The following is a 16987-nucleotide window of genomic DNA, read 5'->3' as shown; positions in this document are numbered from 1 at the left end:
CTCACATTTCTTAAGATAAGGACGCCCAGAGATGCCCGGTTTTGCCAAATACATATACATGCAACTGCAGAGAGTTGTGTGTATAGGCGCACACACACACAGAGACTATCAATCAAACGTGCTCTTTTTCACGTTGAGTAGCGTGCAATCTGCAATCTACACTCTATAGTCAGTAGGATTTCAGTCTTGAAGCTGTCTGGCCGAAGGATAAACCTCATTAGAAAAGAAAGAGCAAAATAATATTCATAATACCTCGCTGTAGACCTATTCCCATTTATTGGAAACCGTATACTTTCATTTTTGTAAACTTGTGTTAAAATATATATGCTCGCGGGGAAGTGCTTAACCACGTCGTTCCAGAAAGAAATGTGTGTAACATTTAAAAGACTCCTTTTACGTGATGTTTTGATTTATTTTCATAGTATGATTATGTTTAAATACCAGTGCAATTCAGCCTGACCTCTTCCTTCTGCAATGAAGTAATGCACACACCATTTACAGTCTTTTAAACGTTTCGTTGGGAAATGCAACAGCGATGTCCACCAGCGGTTGTACTAATGGGGAGAATTCTTTTGAAAATCTTCGGGAAAACCTAAGAGGTCATTGGCATTTTCACACTAGGATTGCCACATTATTAGAGTATTATTATTATTTATTATTATTTGTTAAGTGCTGGACCATGTCTTCAGGTATTGACAAGCATTAAATAAACCTTTTGCTTTCATGACGCTGGGCAGAAATACGTATTTCAAATGAGAACTTGTTTTCTAACCCTATACCCTGCTTTTAGATATTGCTGGGCATATTTTGCTCAAGGAGGACACAGACAGAAAGCAGCTAGAGGCTATCACAAAGAGTCCAGTAACGTAAATGTAATAGGGTCAAAGAACAATATAATAGGATCCTTCTGCTATTTTAAAGTCAGCCAAATGTGACTGTAGTACCTAAAATTTGCCGTAAATTCTAGTGCGACAACAAATCAGAATGTATAACTGAATCTCCTAAATACGTAGGACAAAGAAATGCCAACTATCAGTCTGAAAAAAAAAATCATAATCTGGCTAACACTCTTATGCCTAGGAGTTTCAGGGTTGGCAGGGTTGGTTTTTTTCTTCTTTTTGTTTTCTTTTTTTCTTTTATCTTTTTCTTTTTTTTTTGGTAAACAAAGCAGCAACGCTGAGTTCTGCTAAGTGCTTTTTAAGTTGCATTTTCGGGGGGGGGGGGCTGGGGTGTCACTTGCACACTAGAATTTTGTGCAATTTATAATCACCACGGGCTAAGACTATTTCTTGAGTTCGATACTCCTCGTAGTTTTAAAATACTTTTTAGCAGGAGTTTCTGGACACATACTACATGCCATGTTGTTTACTGACCCATAATCAAAATGCAGTGACCTTCTACCCTTTTTTTGCCCCTTGACCCATGCTGAATTCAATGCAGCCTTTATAAATTTGCAAATCCTTGGACGTAAAGGGGATTTGGTGAGGCTTTGTTCTGAAAGGATCCTAAAAGTTTGCATTTTTAATTAGACAAAGGTAAAGCAACAAACATTGGGAAATAAGATCCTCTTCTGCACATAGGTGATCGCTCTTAATTTCTACACTAGGGAACTACATCCTAAAAAACATACCCCGCAAACTGAAAAACAGTTGCAAATGTAGGAGATCAGGAGGTTATGAATTGCACCAAATTAGCAATGTGGTACAAATCACTTCCATGACGTAAGGGATGGCCAGGCCACAATCTTCCGGCGCTCCTCATCTCCAAGGACCGTGTGGATCCTGCTGACCCGGGGAGAGGGGAGAGCCAGAGATTTGATCTGGAGCTACAGGCGCATTCCCTTATCTCCTTTGCCATCAGTCAGTTTAAAGGACACCGTAATTACGATGGTGATAAAACAATGCCCGCTTATGTGTGCTGAATAAATAAAGAATGTTTACAGCCCCAGAATGTTTCAATTCCAATTAAACGCTATCAAAGAAAAGCCCCTCTCTCTCTCTCTCTCTCTCTCTCGCTCTCTCCCTCCCTCCCTCTCTCTCTCCCCCTTCCTCCCGCCTTCCTTCCTTCCTTCTTTCCTTCCTTCCTTCCCTCTCGCCCTCCCTCTCCCCCCACGACTCCCTATTTACCTTGTTGGTTGTAATATGGCCCTATGAAATAAACCGGCCTTCCAGTTTGCTATTAAGGCCACCTTGGGGGAAGGGGGAGGGGTGTGTGTGAGACAACACGCACTCCCGGTCCCACAATTACTTGGGTCGCCTGCATCCTCTTTTCTTTTTTTTATTCTATTTGTTTATTTTTCAACTGGCAAAGGCGTGTTGATGCGGGGGGAAAAGGCACTTCAGGATCCCGCTCTAACCACAGGCCGAGGGAGTTGGGCCAAATTAATCCGGCGCCCTTGGGCACTGGAGGAGGGGGCTGGCCGCCCCCCCGGGGCCCCGGGTCTCCCCACCGCTCCTCTTCCCTCTGCGGCCGGGAGCCTTGGAAACGGGAGCCTGCAAATGCATCTCGCTCACTAAGACACAAGGATCATTTCAAATATTCATTGTATCAGCAAATCTCATCATAATCAGATTAAAGCAAGGTTTGGGGGGGAACTGCCTCTGTGGCTGGGTGCGAAACACCGACGGGACTACAAAGGCGGCAGAAAATGGGTTCCTCTCCCCTGCCCTGGTCGCACGGGGGAAAAAATGAAAAGCAGTCATTTTTGCAAGAAAGGGACACTTCAAAAAGCTGTGATTGTCCATTCCACCCTGACTAGCACGTTCCTCTCGGAGGTTGTTTCCCTCTAAACTTTACGCTTAGTATTTCTATATGATGCTGTTATTTACTTGTTTTGAACTCCAGGCAGAAACGATTCCCGCTGCGGAATACACTGAGGTAGATTTTCTTCACGCCAGTTTGCTTTTAGCTTATCTCAGCTGAGGGAACAGTTTTTCTACATTCAAGCTTTAAAATGTATATTTCCTTGAGTTGTCTGGGGTGAGATGTTTACATCCATTTTGTGGAAGTGAGTGAGGAACTGAGTGCGTTTTCGGGTCCGCGAGATAGACGAGGCCCTTTTCCTTTTGAAAGTTTAGACCTCCAATACCCTCAATTCTACTGGCAGAATTAGGATGGACTTGGAGGGTCCTAAACGTGACCATTCACTAAGGCGGGGGGGCTACAGCTTGCAACAACGTGCTCGGCAACTTAATCTTACGCTAAAAACAGCAGAGAGCGAAAAAGAATGGAATACAAACTCTCCCGACATTTGTAGTCGCTTCCAAGGTGGACCGTGCATTTTACAGCCGATGGGAACGTGCGTGTTTTGGAGCAAAAAGGAGAGAAGGTAAGCGTTTGTCCTTGTATCCGCCACTGCGGGCAGAAACAATGAAAGAACAAAGGGAACCATTTCTCCCTGTGAACATTCCACATTTTCCTCCTCCGTTTGAGTCTCGTTGCGGAGGGCTGGCGGGGGGACTCGCTTAACTGTACCTTCAGAGGCTGTGCGGCGGCGACGGGGGTGCAAGGGACGGCGAGAAAGTTGCGGAGCGATTTCAACAACCCCCCGTTTACCGCCGGAGACCGCCGCCGCAGCGGCGCCCGCTGCCAGCAGAAGTTGCTGATTTCATGGCTCTGAACTCACCGGAGAGTCCCCGCGACGGCGAGCCGCGGCCGGTGGCAGCGGGAGCGGGGCCGTCCCGGGCGCCCCCGCCGCCCCCGAGCCGGGACCTTTGTGTGCGGGGTCTCCCCCGAGCCACGGCGGGCGCCTCGACCCGCGCTGCCGCCAAGAACGGATCTCCCTGGTAACTGGCGAGGTGGCGGGAGAGGAAGCGGAGGTTAGGAGGCGGGGGGGGGGGGGGGGGGACGGAAAAAAATCTGCAATTATTTGCAAATCAAATAAATTGCATCAAAGAGCAAAGAGCGGGTGGGGGTGGGGTTGTGTGCAAACATTGCTGGCGCTCGGCTCCGCGGAGAGCTCGGAGCGGCGGACGCGCTGCCTCGCCGCGAACCGTTACAAAGGGCGGCGGGCAGGGCAGGGCAGGGCCGGGCCGGGCCCCGTCCCGTCCCCCGGGAGCGCCGGCAGCCCGTCCCTGCGGCCCGCCCGCCCGGGACACACACGCTCGGTGTTTACAGCCGGGGCGAGCGGCAGCCCCAACTTGCTGTGAGGGACGCGCAGGGCGCGGCCGGGCCGGGCCGGGCCGTGTGGCGGCGGCGGCGGCGGGGCCCGCCCGCCGAGACGCCGCCCGCCATTGGCGCGGGCGCTGGGGCTCTCGGCCGCTGACCTTTCACCCTTCCCCCCCGCCCGCCGCTTCCTTTGCCGCCCGACCACTTTCCTACCCACAATTCCCCGCGCCGGCCGCGCTCGTGCCGCGCTCGAGCCTCCCGCCCCCGCTCTCCCCCCCCCCCCCCTCCCCCTCCGCCGGCCAGCCCGGGAAAACCCGAGAGCGGCGGCGCCTGGGGGAGCGCCCAGCGCCGGGGCGGGGCGGGGCGGAGCGTGGCGGGGGGTCGGGGTGTCCCTGTGGCGGCGGCGGCGGTAACCGCCGGTGGGGGCGGGGAGCGGCTGAGGCGGGCCCGGCAGCGTTTGAACGGGGCGTGAGGCGCATGGAGCCGCTGGCTTCACCCGGCGCAGGGTGGCGGGGTGCCAGGGGCAGGGCGGCTGTGGGGGAATCCCCTCAGTGGCCGTCACGTGCGAGGAGGGGACACCGAGACCCACAGGACGCGTGTGGGAGCGGGGAGGAGGGAAGGGGTCCCGGGGCCCCCCGCGGCTGAGGGCTGGCGGGGGGCGCCTGGGGAAGGCTGGGGGGGGCTGGCGGGAGCAGGGAGTCCTTATGGGCGGGGAGGGTGTGAGGTCCCTGCCCCGGTCTGGGGGGAAGACAGGGCGCCGGGAAGAGGATTTGCCTGTTGAATATTGCTGGTAGACGTTAATCCAGTGTTTTAAAGTACCTTGTCAGTGGCTTTAAGGAAATCAAACGTGACATTAATCAAATCACACAAATGTAAACATTTATAAGTTAAATCCTAATATTATGCAATTATTTAAATCAAGCCGTGGTTTTTCCTCAGTGTCATGTTGTAGCTCCTGCTCTCTTCCTCACATGCTTTGCGTTTTCTGCTGGATGCTGGTGTCCCGTTTTCCGCTATATGGCGTTTTTAACATGGTAGCGAGAAACGCGCCGTTCTGCTGGACTGAGGATCGCAGGCGCCGAAGTAGGCAGCGGTATAGTTTAAATACCGCTCGGTCTCCAAGCACATCAAGATTAAAAAGCAGTACCCTTTGCATAAATTTGAGGATGAAACCCTAAAATCATACCCTGCAGTGGTACTGTTTTGTTTTGTGGTTTTTTTTTCCCCGTGGGTGTGTGAAGGGGGCGATCCTGTGTGGAAACTCGAGAGGGAGGCTCTCGTGTCTGAAACACGGAGAGGAGCCTTTGCAGCCTCGGCAGGATTTTAGGTGAAGTGACACGTACTACTGCGAGTAGGGGACGAGGGAGCGAAGGAAGGCGGGAGCGCGGTGCCTGGCGCTGGGGCTCGGTGGGACTGAAGGCCACGGGCGTCCGCAGCAAGGCTCGCCGCAGGTCGAAGGAGCTCAAGCAGATGGGGGTGAGGGAGTGGGGCGGGAGGGCTCCACACGCAGCCCCGGGCCGGCTCGGGAGGGCTGCAGGTAGGCTTCGACGGCAGGCTGCAGGCACGCCGCGAGGGCGAGTTTAGGCAGTGATGGCGAGAGGCCCTGCGGAGCGGCCGGCCTCTCCCCGTCTTCGTCCTCCCTCCCGGTCCTTCCCGTTCCCCTCTCCCGGCGGCTTCTGCGGCGGGGGAAAGGGGATTTGGGGGTCAGGGAGGAGAACAATGCTGAGCCGTCTTTTGTGTGCAGCACCGTCCCCTGAAGGGAAGAAGCAAGCACTGCAGCGCCCGGGTCGGGGCGCGTCTGTAGTGCTGCCTCCTCTCCTGCTGGTAGTGCTCATGGCATGCGAGGGGACGGGCGGGCGCGGGGCCGGTGGCAGGAGGTCGGGGGCAGCCAGCGGAGGGGTGAGGGCTCCCATAGGCCGGCCTGCCCGCACCGCCGACCCCGGGATAGGCTCGGGAGCGGGGCTGGCGGCAGGCCAGCCGGGCAGCCCCACTCGCCCTCCAGCAGGCTTCGCGCCGGGGGCGGGAGAGTTTGGGGGTGAGCGGCTGAGAGAGTAAATCCTGGGGGCCCTCGGCAGCGCGGCGCTGAACTGGCAGACTTGCCTGGGGGATTTCAAGGGTGAGCGAGGGTCTCCCGTCAGCGGGGCGGGCTCCGGGCAGGCTGCCGGTAACACGGAGGGGCCGTGTCGGCCAGGCAGCGAGCGGGGTGGGACCCCGCCGGCGGCGGCCCGCGCTCCCCGGCAGCGCGGCGTGCGAGGCCGCCAGGAAGCGGCGGGAGAGGAGCGGGGCCGGGCGGCGCGGCGGCGGCGGGGCCGCAGGAAGCGCAGCCGGGGCTCCCTCTCCTCCGGGCTCTCCCCATTGTTCCGCAGCCGCCTCCTTCGCGCCGCTTTCCGCCGGCGGGGCTTGCCCGGCCGGAGCGAGGCAAGGAGAGGAGAGCTCCCGCCGAGCGGCTCTGCTCGCCCCGCCGCCGCTGCTGGGCCCCCCGTGAGCTGGTGTGCTCGCACGCAGCAGCTCGGGGGGTTCCGGCAAGAAAACGGGTACATAAGTAGAGAGGAGTCTTTAGAAGTGCCATCCACTGAGGGAGCTCCTGTGAGGCTGTAGCTCACGTGTTACTTGAGAGGTAAAAAAACCCCCCACCACCGCAGTGGATTCGTACATAAAGTAACATCTGGTTGCGGGTGGATTTTAGAACAGGACTTCTTAAAGAAATCGGGAGAAACTGCTCCGAACCACTGGATTTGGAATAATAAATGTAGCCAAAGAGAATTTGGGAAGGAACTCGTCTTAATGGTCTGTTTATAAAAACGAAGATTAATCTTATCCTGTTTTTCGTATAAGCACCATGATGTTTGGATTTCCCCCCCCCCCCCGAGTGATTGTTTTATGTTGGTTTGAGATTTTTAAAGATTTGTTTTATAGGAAAAATGTTTGTTGTCTCTTTTTTTTCCCCCCTGAAAATAATTAGAAATTAAATTGTTTTGGTACGCCATTTCAGACCTGAACTTTCGCATGTATTTACATAGAGGAAGAATTGACTGACTTGATATTCAAGAAAATTTCCAACAAGTGCCCTTGATCTTCTAAGGGAAAAATATGTCTTTGCACGTTGTTTCTGGAAGATTAAATTAAAACGGGTAGGGGCTCATATTTGTGATTAGGAAAGAATTTCTAGAGAACTGGTTATTTTAAGAAAAATGCTGTCTGGAAAAACTGTAATTATTTTTAGTAAGTTATCTCTGAGTGCGTGAGAATTTATTTTAAAAGATTAGAAGTGACATATAGGTTTTTATTTTTTTATTATTAAATACAGCACCAAGAAATTAACGTTTTGCATAGATTGTGAGCAGCAAGTAAAAGAAGTTAAAGGATGATGTTTATGGATATTACCTAGCTGAAAATAATTCTGAAGTGACTTTCCTCTCCCCATCCACACTTGGGAAGTTGCATGCTTGCAGTCATTGTTTAAGATAATACAGTTTGGGACTTCTCTTGTACTCTTTGTAAACTTGCAGGCTTTTGTGGGACTCCTCCAAATAAAAGCTGAATTCAGTTTAGATGGTAAAAAGCACCATGTTATTCGAAAGCTGAAATGCAAGTAATATTTAATGGGAAAACACCACCCTGGAAATATCTAAAGGCATTAACTATAAGATCGAGGAAAGAAAGATTTTGTTTTGTTTTACTTCTACTTGAGTATTCCGGAGATGCATTTACTCTTGATTGCTGCTTGTCAATTTTCAAAAGGTAACTACAAATTTAGAAAGCGTCATTCAAAAGGACATTTAATGCTCTTGTATTTACTAAAACAATATATCCCTATTTGAAAACTATCTTATTGAAAGGGAAAATTAAAAAAAAAAAAAATAGGGAGAGACTGTTTGTTGCCGTTCGTCATTGCTGTTTATTTTGTATTTGTGCGGAATGTGTTGACATATTTCATATATTAAGTTTTTTTCACAAAGGAGCATTGTCATTACCATTAATTGGGAAGTACTACGATATAAAAATTACCCACATTCCTGTCTCTGAAGTACCAGAGTAAGATTGACAAAAAGTGATCCAAGACTTGCGCTCTGAATTCGCCAGGAATGTTAAGCTTCCCAGATACACCCTATGTGGTCAAGTTAGACTTTCGCTGTCAGACAGTTCTTAATGGTCAAAATCGTACCTAGAGGAAATGTATCTATGTGTGTATATATATGTGGAATTGAAATTAGATGGTAACTAGCAGTGGGAACGGAGCTTACTGATCGAAAGACTTTTTTTATTGCATTTGGCAACCTCTTTCTTTCAGAGACACAATACAATTAATTAACATATTCTGGGGCGTGTTTTTGAGATTGGGAAGTGGTGGCCCCTTGTTGAGAAGAAAACACTTTAAATAAAAAAGTAACATTGTTTTGTCCAAATGGTACTGGGAAAAGCAGAGTAGTATTGCTTATACAGCCCACGGATGCGGTTGATTTACTCCAATTTGCTTTAGCATATAACAAACCAGCTTTTCCTTTCCCACGCCTATATGAGATATGTGTTTTGTTTATACAAATCCATCTAAAATAGGTCTGTATTTAAGATATTTGATGGGAAATTCAGCATGTCGTTTCTTGTCTTTAATATGTAGCACAGATACCATTCCTACATCGAAATCAAATAAATGTGACCTGTGACACAACACAGTATCACACTGCTGATCGCAACACAACAAACATAAAAAAAGACTATTAATTTATATGGAATGTTAATTTAGCAAATCCTACGTAGAGATATGCCTATAGAAGAAAAGTAATCTGAGGCTTGGTTTTGGATTGATGCTATGTAAATGTACTTAATAAAAATCCAATGAATTAATACATACCTCATAAAAATCCAAACTTGGAAATGAAGTATTCTTCTTTGAAGAAAAGCCCTGTGTTACATTTAAGTCTCTCATAATCTAAATTCCAGAGTTTACTAACCCAGCTTTTCAGGGCTTAATACAGCATTAATATTCAATATGGTTTGCTAGAAGTTTATTTCAGGTTCTTTTGTATCATACTGTAATTATCATTACTTTGACTTGACTCATATAAAAATGTGGTTAACATTTAAATGCCTTTTTAATGTAGAGAATTATAAATTAACTGTCACTTTTAAATCTTTAATTCTATCACTTAGGGAATGTTAAATCTTAAGGAAATAATCACTGCACTTAAAAACATCCTGTGCTAGGATTCCTTTATTTAGAATTTTGGTTTGAGATTGTTCATTCAAAGAAAATCCCTTGTTTCATGTTTACTGTAAACCTCAGTCTGAAATTAACATTTAAATGCCAACATTAGTACCAGAAGCAGTACTTGAAAACCACCAATTTTATCCATTGCTGCTAGTTAAGTGGAATTTACCAAAGTCTCCAAAGGTAATAATACAATTAAAAGCAAGAAAATGAATACAATAGTTGATGGAATTACTTCCCCCTTTCTTTGCAGTCTAAAGAATTACAAAATTTGTAATTACGTTTGCACAAAAGAAAATAGCACAACATATGAAGAGGCATGGTGTCCAGGAGATGCACTGACATGACCTTTGAGGCTGCTACCTGTACTTGCATATATATATACATGTAAATATATAGCATGCAAACTCCCGGTCAAGAAGGGACTACATGTTAAATGTTGAAACTTTTTAATTATTCAGTACATTGCATTCAGACAGCTGTTAAGTACAGATCTAAGCAGTATATTAAAGAATAGGAGGAAAAAGAAAACTTCACTCTTTCTCAGCATAATTTAAGGGTAAGCATGTAAAGGTACATTAACATTTTTAATATACGTTCTGTAGGCATGCTATATCCTTCATACTTGAACATGGGTAGATGGATCTAAGGCAGACTGCCATTTAAAACACACTGCGTGCAAAGGTCAACACGCAAGAGTCGCATTTGATTTTGTGTAAAGTGACCATTTTGCTGCTGCCTTCCCAGAAATGAAGCAAATGCCCCCGATTAGAATGTATTTCAGTGAAGACTGTTAATGATTTAAACCCACATAAACAAAAGGCAGACAAGCATCAATGTATTTTAAATGGATAATCGTGAGATGTACTGTTCTTACCTATTGAGTATCACTAAGTTATTGCAATTTTCCTGTTTTCAGTTGCATCTGTTTAGCTGCAGCGCGTGTCCTTTTGCACATAGGTAAAGATCAAAGCTTTCTCAACAAAGACCTAATTTGAAAATGGAGAAAAAATTGCTATGAGAAATTTGCTTTCTGGAAAGAAGTGAGTTTCCCCACTGTACAGCTCCAAGTCCCAATATCAATTAATGTTTTCTAATATAGTATGCGTTTTATATAAAGTCTATGCTTTTCTGTTATATCTGGAAGACTCTTCTGATCATTATATCCAACTAGTAGCGTGGTTTAGTAAATGAAAGACTTTTTCTTGTTCAATGCTTTCTTTTATTCTCTAAACTTACAATACGACTTTACATGTTTCAGGAAGAAAAATAGTGAAATTTAAAGCAAGCATTCAAAAAAATCTTAGCATTGTTGGAACTGATTACTTTGTAGTAAAAATTTAAGGTGAATACCTCTTTATTTTTGTTAATGAAGCTAAAGTGCTACACACTAATGTATGTTAACATTTTCTTGAGGAATTGCTTTAGCTTTTAAAAACAATTTGCATTTGGAGAGTGTAATTTTCTTTCACTTACGCATTCATTCTATTTGAAAAATTATCTAAAAAAATCTGAAAACATATAATCTTTTTGTACATTTCTTATAATCTAACTTGTTTAGCTCCAAGGTTTTGTAGGTTCCTTTTAAAAGAATTGGATTTTCCCCTTGCATTTAGATTAACAGTGAAATTATTCATTCTTACTTACTGAATTCTATTCCTCTCTAATTATTTTAATCTCTTCTATATCACTGTAAGAAGGACAGGCTTCTTTTTTAAAACAGAAAATTGGCCTTCTGTATCATGTCAGTGCTTATTAAATACTACCATCATAAGAACATATATGCTACAAGATTTTATGTTCTGATTCCATAGCTGTTATAGGCTTAGTGTTTGCAGTATTTATTTAGTGGTAATGCATTTCTTTTCCTATTTTGCATTTCAAAGGTCTCCTCTAAATGATTGTTTTACAGAACTATCAAGAGGTTATCTAAATTTTTCCATCAAATATTACACAATACCATAAGGTGGTAGTCATGGGGTTGCTTTCAGTCTATGTACATTCTTTCTATAGAAAGAATTAAACAGAAATCCATACAAAATACAACAAATGTTTCATTAAATAATTGAATGTATTAGGCATGACTGAATTTGGACCAAAGCAAAATTCCAGGCTGTTCAGTCTGAGCTGGTGGGTTACATGGTGTGAGATTAAAATATTTTTATTTGAAAACTGTACCGTAGGTTTTTCACGAATATACTCTTGTTGCGGTGGTGTGGCTTTAATCAAGTTGTTGCACAGTGATTAATTTTTTCTTTGGTGATGCTTCTTTATAAAACTAAAACTTGATCCTTAAAATAGCTAACATTAAAATAAAAAAGAAAGACCCGGGAATGGTACTAGTTGCTTTTCAAAGAAGAAACTGCAGGAAGACCTTGTGAATTAATTAAAAAAAAAAAAAAAGCTGTGAGAAAAATTTACAATTGTTTGTTACAATACAAGTTTTACTAAATGTATAAATTCATCCAACAAATTAAAATATATTTAAGATATTTTAATTTTAAAAGGATATTTATTTTAATTTACCTGTCAGGGGAATAAAGGACAGTTTTGCTGCTGTACCGTGATTTTTTTTTTTTTTCCTGGTCAGGTTTAACAGAATCATTGAGAATGCCTTTTAAATTAGATGTCATTTTCTTGACAAGAATGAAGAAGGGCTGGGACACTGTATCTATTAGCTTCAAATTTGTGTTTTTAAAAAACACCAGGGTATATTAATTGCTTTATTTCCTTACAAAGTAATTGCTTGCACCTGCAATTTTCAGGGTATTTTTACAAGCTTTAAAAGTAATAAAAATAATGTTGTAAGTATGTTTTATAATATGAATATTTTTATGTTCAAATTTGTATTCTTCAGTGTTGAGATAGGACATTTGGGTGTGGGGTGGAGGTTTTTTGAGAACAATCACTGAATAATTTTACACAAACGTACTACATTCCAGTCTTGCCCCCCCCCCCCCCATTTTTTACCTATGCCTTAAAAATTTCTAAACTCTCAAAGATACTGGAACATGTATTTACAGAGAAATGTTTAGAATGTGTCTCAAATGGCTGCGTTAATCGCATGTTTGGCTGGGCCTTTCATCTAGGAAGCCACCTTCATCATTTGTTTTTTGCCTGCCCTCCATTCTTACTCTACCTAAATAATTTCACTTAAAACTTTCAAGGAGAGAAAAGAGCCTGACCTAAGATATCTTGCATACGAACGGCAGACTCGGATGTCTCTAGGGGGTAGGGAGTTGTGCACATCCCACTTCTCCCTTCCACATAGCAGTTAGTCATACTCCTGTACACCAGTGCAGATGTTTTATTAGTTAACAATGTATAAAATATAACCTGCATATATATAAGTCTAGGTAGTGACACGTCCAGGAATGTACATAATTCAGTAGTGATTTGTACAGATACTGTATCAACTAAGCTGGCCTTGCAAAATCGTCATGAAAAATATAGCCCACGCACAAATTCTGCTTCTCCGCCTTTTAGCATGATAATGAAGATAAATCAATGATATCTTCCTTGCCCAACACTAAATAAATAAATAAATAAATAAATGCTGGCCCCGGGGCAAGCGAGTGAGCAGAATTTTGCAAGGCTGCATTTAATTTCTCTGTGCTCCTAACAATCGCCACAATTAGTTCCTTCTGCTACAGGCATACCTGCTTACAATGGAGAATTGAATAGCCTGAGATTTTCCTCTCTGCTGACCACCTCAGCTCTTTCTCCCCCCATATATTTTTTTTTTCTTTTCCTTTTTTCCCCCTTTAATTAAAAGAGACAACAGAATTAGAATTGTTTTACTAAAATACCACCAAATGCCCAACTTCCAGAAAGGCATATCCACCTCTAAGTAAAAGTAGAGAACAGCTGCATTGAAGAATACATTTGGTTTTGTGTCTCTGTGGCCTCCCTGGTTTCTCTGTCCTATCTTCTATTCAGCATCACTTCTGCTGCTGTGGCAGCAATAGCCACGCAGCACCGCATCCGCACGACGAGTTTTGGGGGAGAAGAGAGAGCGGGATTAATAATGCATTAGTTTTGCAGCCCCAGCAAAGAGAAAATAAACAAAATTGTAAAAGTTGCGGTGAGGGCAGGGAAGTGTCGTAATAGTGAGAATGCATTAGTCCTGCAGGCGCACCGAGGGGATATAAACAGGATAATAAAAGTTGTGAGCGGGAATGCATTAGTCCTGCAGTCACATCAGGGAGAAAATAAACAAGATAGTAAAAATGATTTCTGCGGCGTGGGAGGGGAGGGCGGGAATGGGGCGAGTCCTCCAGCCTTCCTGAAGGGGGCATGAGCAGAGTGACATCGCGGGTGGGAGCGGGGCGCATGTCTGCCACCTCCCCCGCCCCCCCATACACACCGAGGGGAGGGGGGCAGCAATAAGCCCGTCTAACGCTCGCCTGGGCTGGGAAGGGAGGCGGTTTCGCACGGGCTGTCCCGCGGCGCGCCGAGCGGCCCGGGCTGCGGCCCCGGCGGGAGGGCGCGGCGCGGAGCCCGTTAGAGTTAAGCCGGCCGGGGCGGGGGGCGAGATGGCTCGCGCGGAGGACGGAGAGTGGCAGCACGCCGAGGTGGGTGCCCGAGCGGGGACGGCGCGGCTCGCGGGCCGGGGCGGCGGGCGCGCTGGGCAGACAGGGCCGGGCCGGGCCATCAGGTGCCCGGGAGAGCCGGCTCTTCCGGCCCGCGCGGAGGCGAGGCGAGGGGCGGGCGGGCGGTCCTGGCGGGGCGCCGCTCGCTCGCGCACGCTCTCTCGGCGCGGCGGTTGGAGCCGTTGGGGCGGGCGGGCGGGGGGGGGGGGGACGCGCGCGCTCTCAGCCGTGGCTCACGTTCCCTGGGCGGCTCGTGAACCATCGCGAGGAGGCCCAGGCCGAGGCCTTCCCCGCGGGGGCGCGCAGTGCGCCTGCGCGCCGGCCCCGCTCTCTTGCCTGTCTGCCTGCTGTGTGGTGTCCTCCTCAGTGTACCGCCGCCGGGCTGCCCCTGCCTGCTTGCGTGACTGATACAGCCTGGCCGGTTGGTCGGGCGGGGGCGAGAAGAGGCTCTCAGCCAGCGGTCATGGGCCCTAAATCATTGCCGTGGCGGCGGTGGCGGCGGCGGCGGCTGAGTGACTGAGGGGAGACACCGCCGGGGGAGGGGGCAGGCAGGGGGTGAAGCGTGTGTGTGCGTGTGTGTTGTTGACGACGGTGTTTTTAACCCTTAGATGGTCTCTAGCGAGCCGTTGCTGCTGCCTGTGTCACTGGAGGGCGAGTTCTCCAATAGCATGAAGGAGATGATCGGCGGCTGCTGCGTGTGCTCCGACGAGAGGGGCTGGGCCGAGAACCCGCTTGTCTACTGCGACGGGCATGGCTGCAATGTCGCAGTGCATCAAGGTGAGTAGGCAGGCGAGGGCCAGCTCACCCGCTCTGGCCTTCAGCCTCGCTACTTCCTTCTTGATGCTCCTTGTCCTTTTCCCTTGGGCCTACTTCCCTCCCTTGCCACCCCTTGGCCGTTTTTCTTCCCTTCTTCTCTCTTTCACCCCTTCCAGCTCCTTCTTGTCACCCATGAAGCCTATTTCCCTGTTTCAAAGGCCACGTGCTTTCTGGTCTGACCTGTCCTGTCATCCTCTATCCTTTCAGTCTGTCTATCTTTTCCCTCATGTGAGACTTACTATATTATGACTTCCTCTATTATGGCTAGGAGAAAGGAAGAACCCCCCCTTCCAGTTTTTTTTCCCTTCCTCCTCCCCTTGTACCTCTTCTGTGTCTATGCTTTCCAGTCTGCCTTTGCACCCAGTTAACAACCTCCGCTGCAGCAGTCCAAAGACTACTTAAAACTCCTTTCCTTCTTTGCAGAACTTCTTACTAATCTTTGTTCTGGCAATTGTTGCTGTATTTCTTTCTTCCTATACTCTGTTGTCCCTGCCTTTCCCAAGTTAGAAAAAATTATTTGAGAGGCAGCCAGTAGATGAGGAAGGTTTAGGACTGGAAGAGAGCTGTGTGTAGGGAAGAGTTAGCTATCATGTGATTTCTTCCTCTGCCTGCCTTTCCTTGAATGTCATTTGGCTGATGTTTCCTGGTGAATGAAGAGACTTCCTGTTGTGGTTCTGCAGGGGGAGGGTGCTAGCTGGAATGGCTGATGCTGGATTTGTTTGGATTAGTGAAGGCTGGTTGGTTGGTTTCCAGCTCAGCTCAGGAGCTGGCATGTTCCCTCTATGTGTGATTGTTTTGTTTCTGTCAGTGGGTTGACCCTTCTTGTGAGAGCAGAGGGAGAGACTGGATTCTGCTGCTTACGTTGTAAGAAAGGAAGTTATGATGATTTCTGCTTTATGGTAGCAGAAATAAGGAATAAGATGATAGTTTCTCTGTATCAACTCCCAAGTAGTCATAGGAGCTCTGTGGCTGGCTCTTTGACTCCTTCTAGATGGTGTACAAATTGGAAGAGACAGAAAATCCTAAATCCAGTTCATTAGTCTGAATACCTAGCGCATGTGAAAGTACTACTAATGTGCGTCTCATGCTTGGTCTTAAATTGTGTGGAAGATGATATAGTAACTGTTTCAGGTATATGCTCCTTTGTAAACTGACAAGAAATAATGAGAAATAGTAATAATTTAAGGAGATCTGCAAAAGAATTCAGTTATTCTTGTTGGGTTGAACACAGAGGGGAAGCTGACAGGATCTGTGAAATTAGCCTGGTTTTGAATCAGTTTTCTGTTGGCTTAAGAGCTGAGTAATGTTAACCAGTAAGTTAACTGCTTTTGTGGAATCTTAGGGTCATGAAAAAGAACACTAAAACATGAATACTCTTAGAAGTCATACCTGAACCACCTATTACTTCTGTATTATCTTGGGCATCTTCCTTTGCATCTAGAGCCTTGCTAATATTTTCAGTGAAAGAATTTGACGATAGAAGCAGTTGGAGCAGAAATAGTGGGAACAACAAAAATCTGTTCTAGGAAGTATTCCTAATACAGAGATGCACCAGTAAATTGGGTACAAGAATATTGAACTACTTTTTCTTTTGGTAAGGTCAGGTCCAAATCTGAATTTGAATCTGGCAGGAAGTGTGCAAAGTACTGCTGCTAAATCCAGATGCTGTTGTTAGAGGATTTAAGAAAAGAAGAACTGTATGTTTTGATTTACTGTGTCATTGATATTTTACGTTTTGGATTTGATGCTTCATGCGAAGGTGGTAGTGGAAGCGGAAGCATGTCCACTCTTTTTGTAGTCTTTCTGTAATAAAAGTAGTAGTCATGGTTAAAGCTGGTAGTCCTTATTTGAAGTTCAGGCAGGAGTTTTACCCGTGAGACTTTATTAACTATATTTTTTGTTATTATAATTATTTTTAGTTCAGAGGAAACTTCTCTCCAAGTGTTAAGCCATTGGCAAGTTGTGGAGGACAACATCTCATCATGTGTTTAAAGAAGCTTTGCATAGTAGTGGAAGTATAAACCAAAGGAAGTCCTGGGACTCAATAAACAATATCACATTGTATCAGGGCACAAACCTGTGGTGGACTTTTTTAGGCTCTAGATGTATTCTGTTACAATTGCAGATATAAAAGTACTTCACTTCAACCTTGGTCTTTGCCCAACTCCTGTTGCCTTTGGAACTAATTGCCAGCCCTGTCTCTGAGTTGCATTCTGTAATTAGTTTCTTACTCTGCACTGTCTCTTGCTAATTTAAATGTGTG

At 46.3% G+C, this 16987-nt stretch overlaps 1 protein-coding gene across 2 annotated transcripts in view; it reads left to right on the top strand.

The window, feature by feature from the left end:
• The first annotated feature begins 13864 nt into the window (after positions 1–13864).
• MLLT10 (MLLT10 histone lysine methyltransferase DOT1L cofactor) overlaps positions 13865–16987 on the top strand; it is a 131521-nt gene continuing 128398 nt past the window's right edge. Inside the window, exons 1-2 of one of the 2 annotated variants that reach the window (XM_059818389.1) lie at positions 13865–13890; positions 14517–14685. In XM_059818389.1, the coding sequence (XP_059674372.1) occupies positions 14517–14685 (169 nt within the window). In that variant the 5' untranslated portion in view covers positions 13865–13890. Of the gene's footprint in view, positions 13891–14500; positions 14686–16987 lie in introns of those variants that run through there. The other variant, XM_059818390.1, reaches the window with a different exon arrangement.

This window comes from Gavia stellata, chromosome 6 (genome assembly GCF_030936135.1).
Source record: "Gavia stellata isolate bGavSte3 chromosome 6, bGavSte3.hap2, whole genome shotgun sequence".
NCBI lineage: Eukaryota > Metazoa > Chordata > Aves > Gaviiformes > Gaviidae > Gavia > Gavia stellata.
This window is presented reverse-complemented; position numbering and strand designations above follow the sequence as displayed.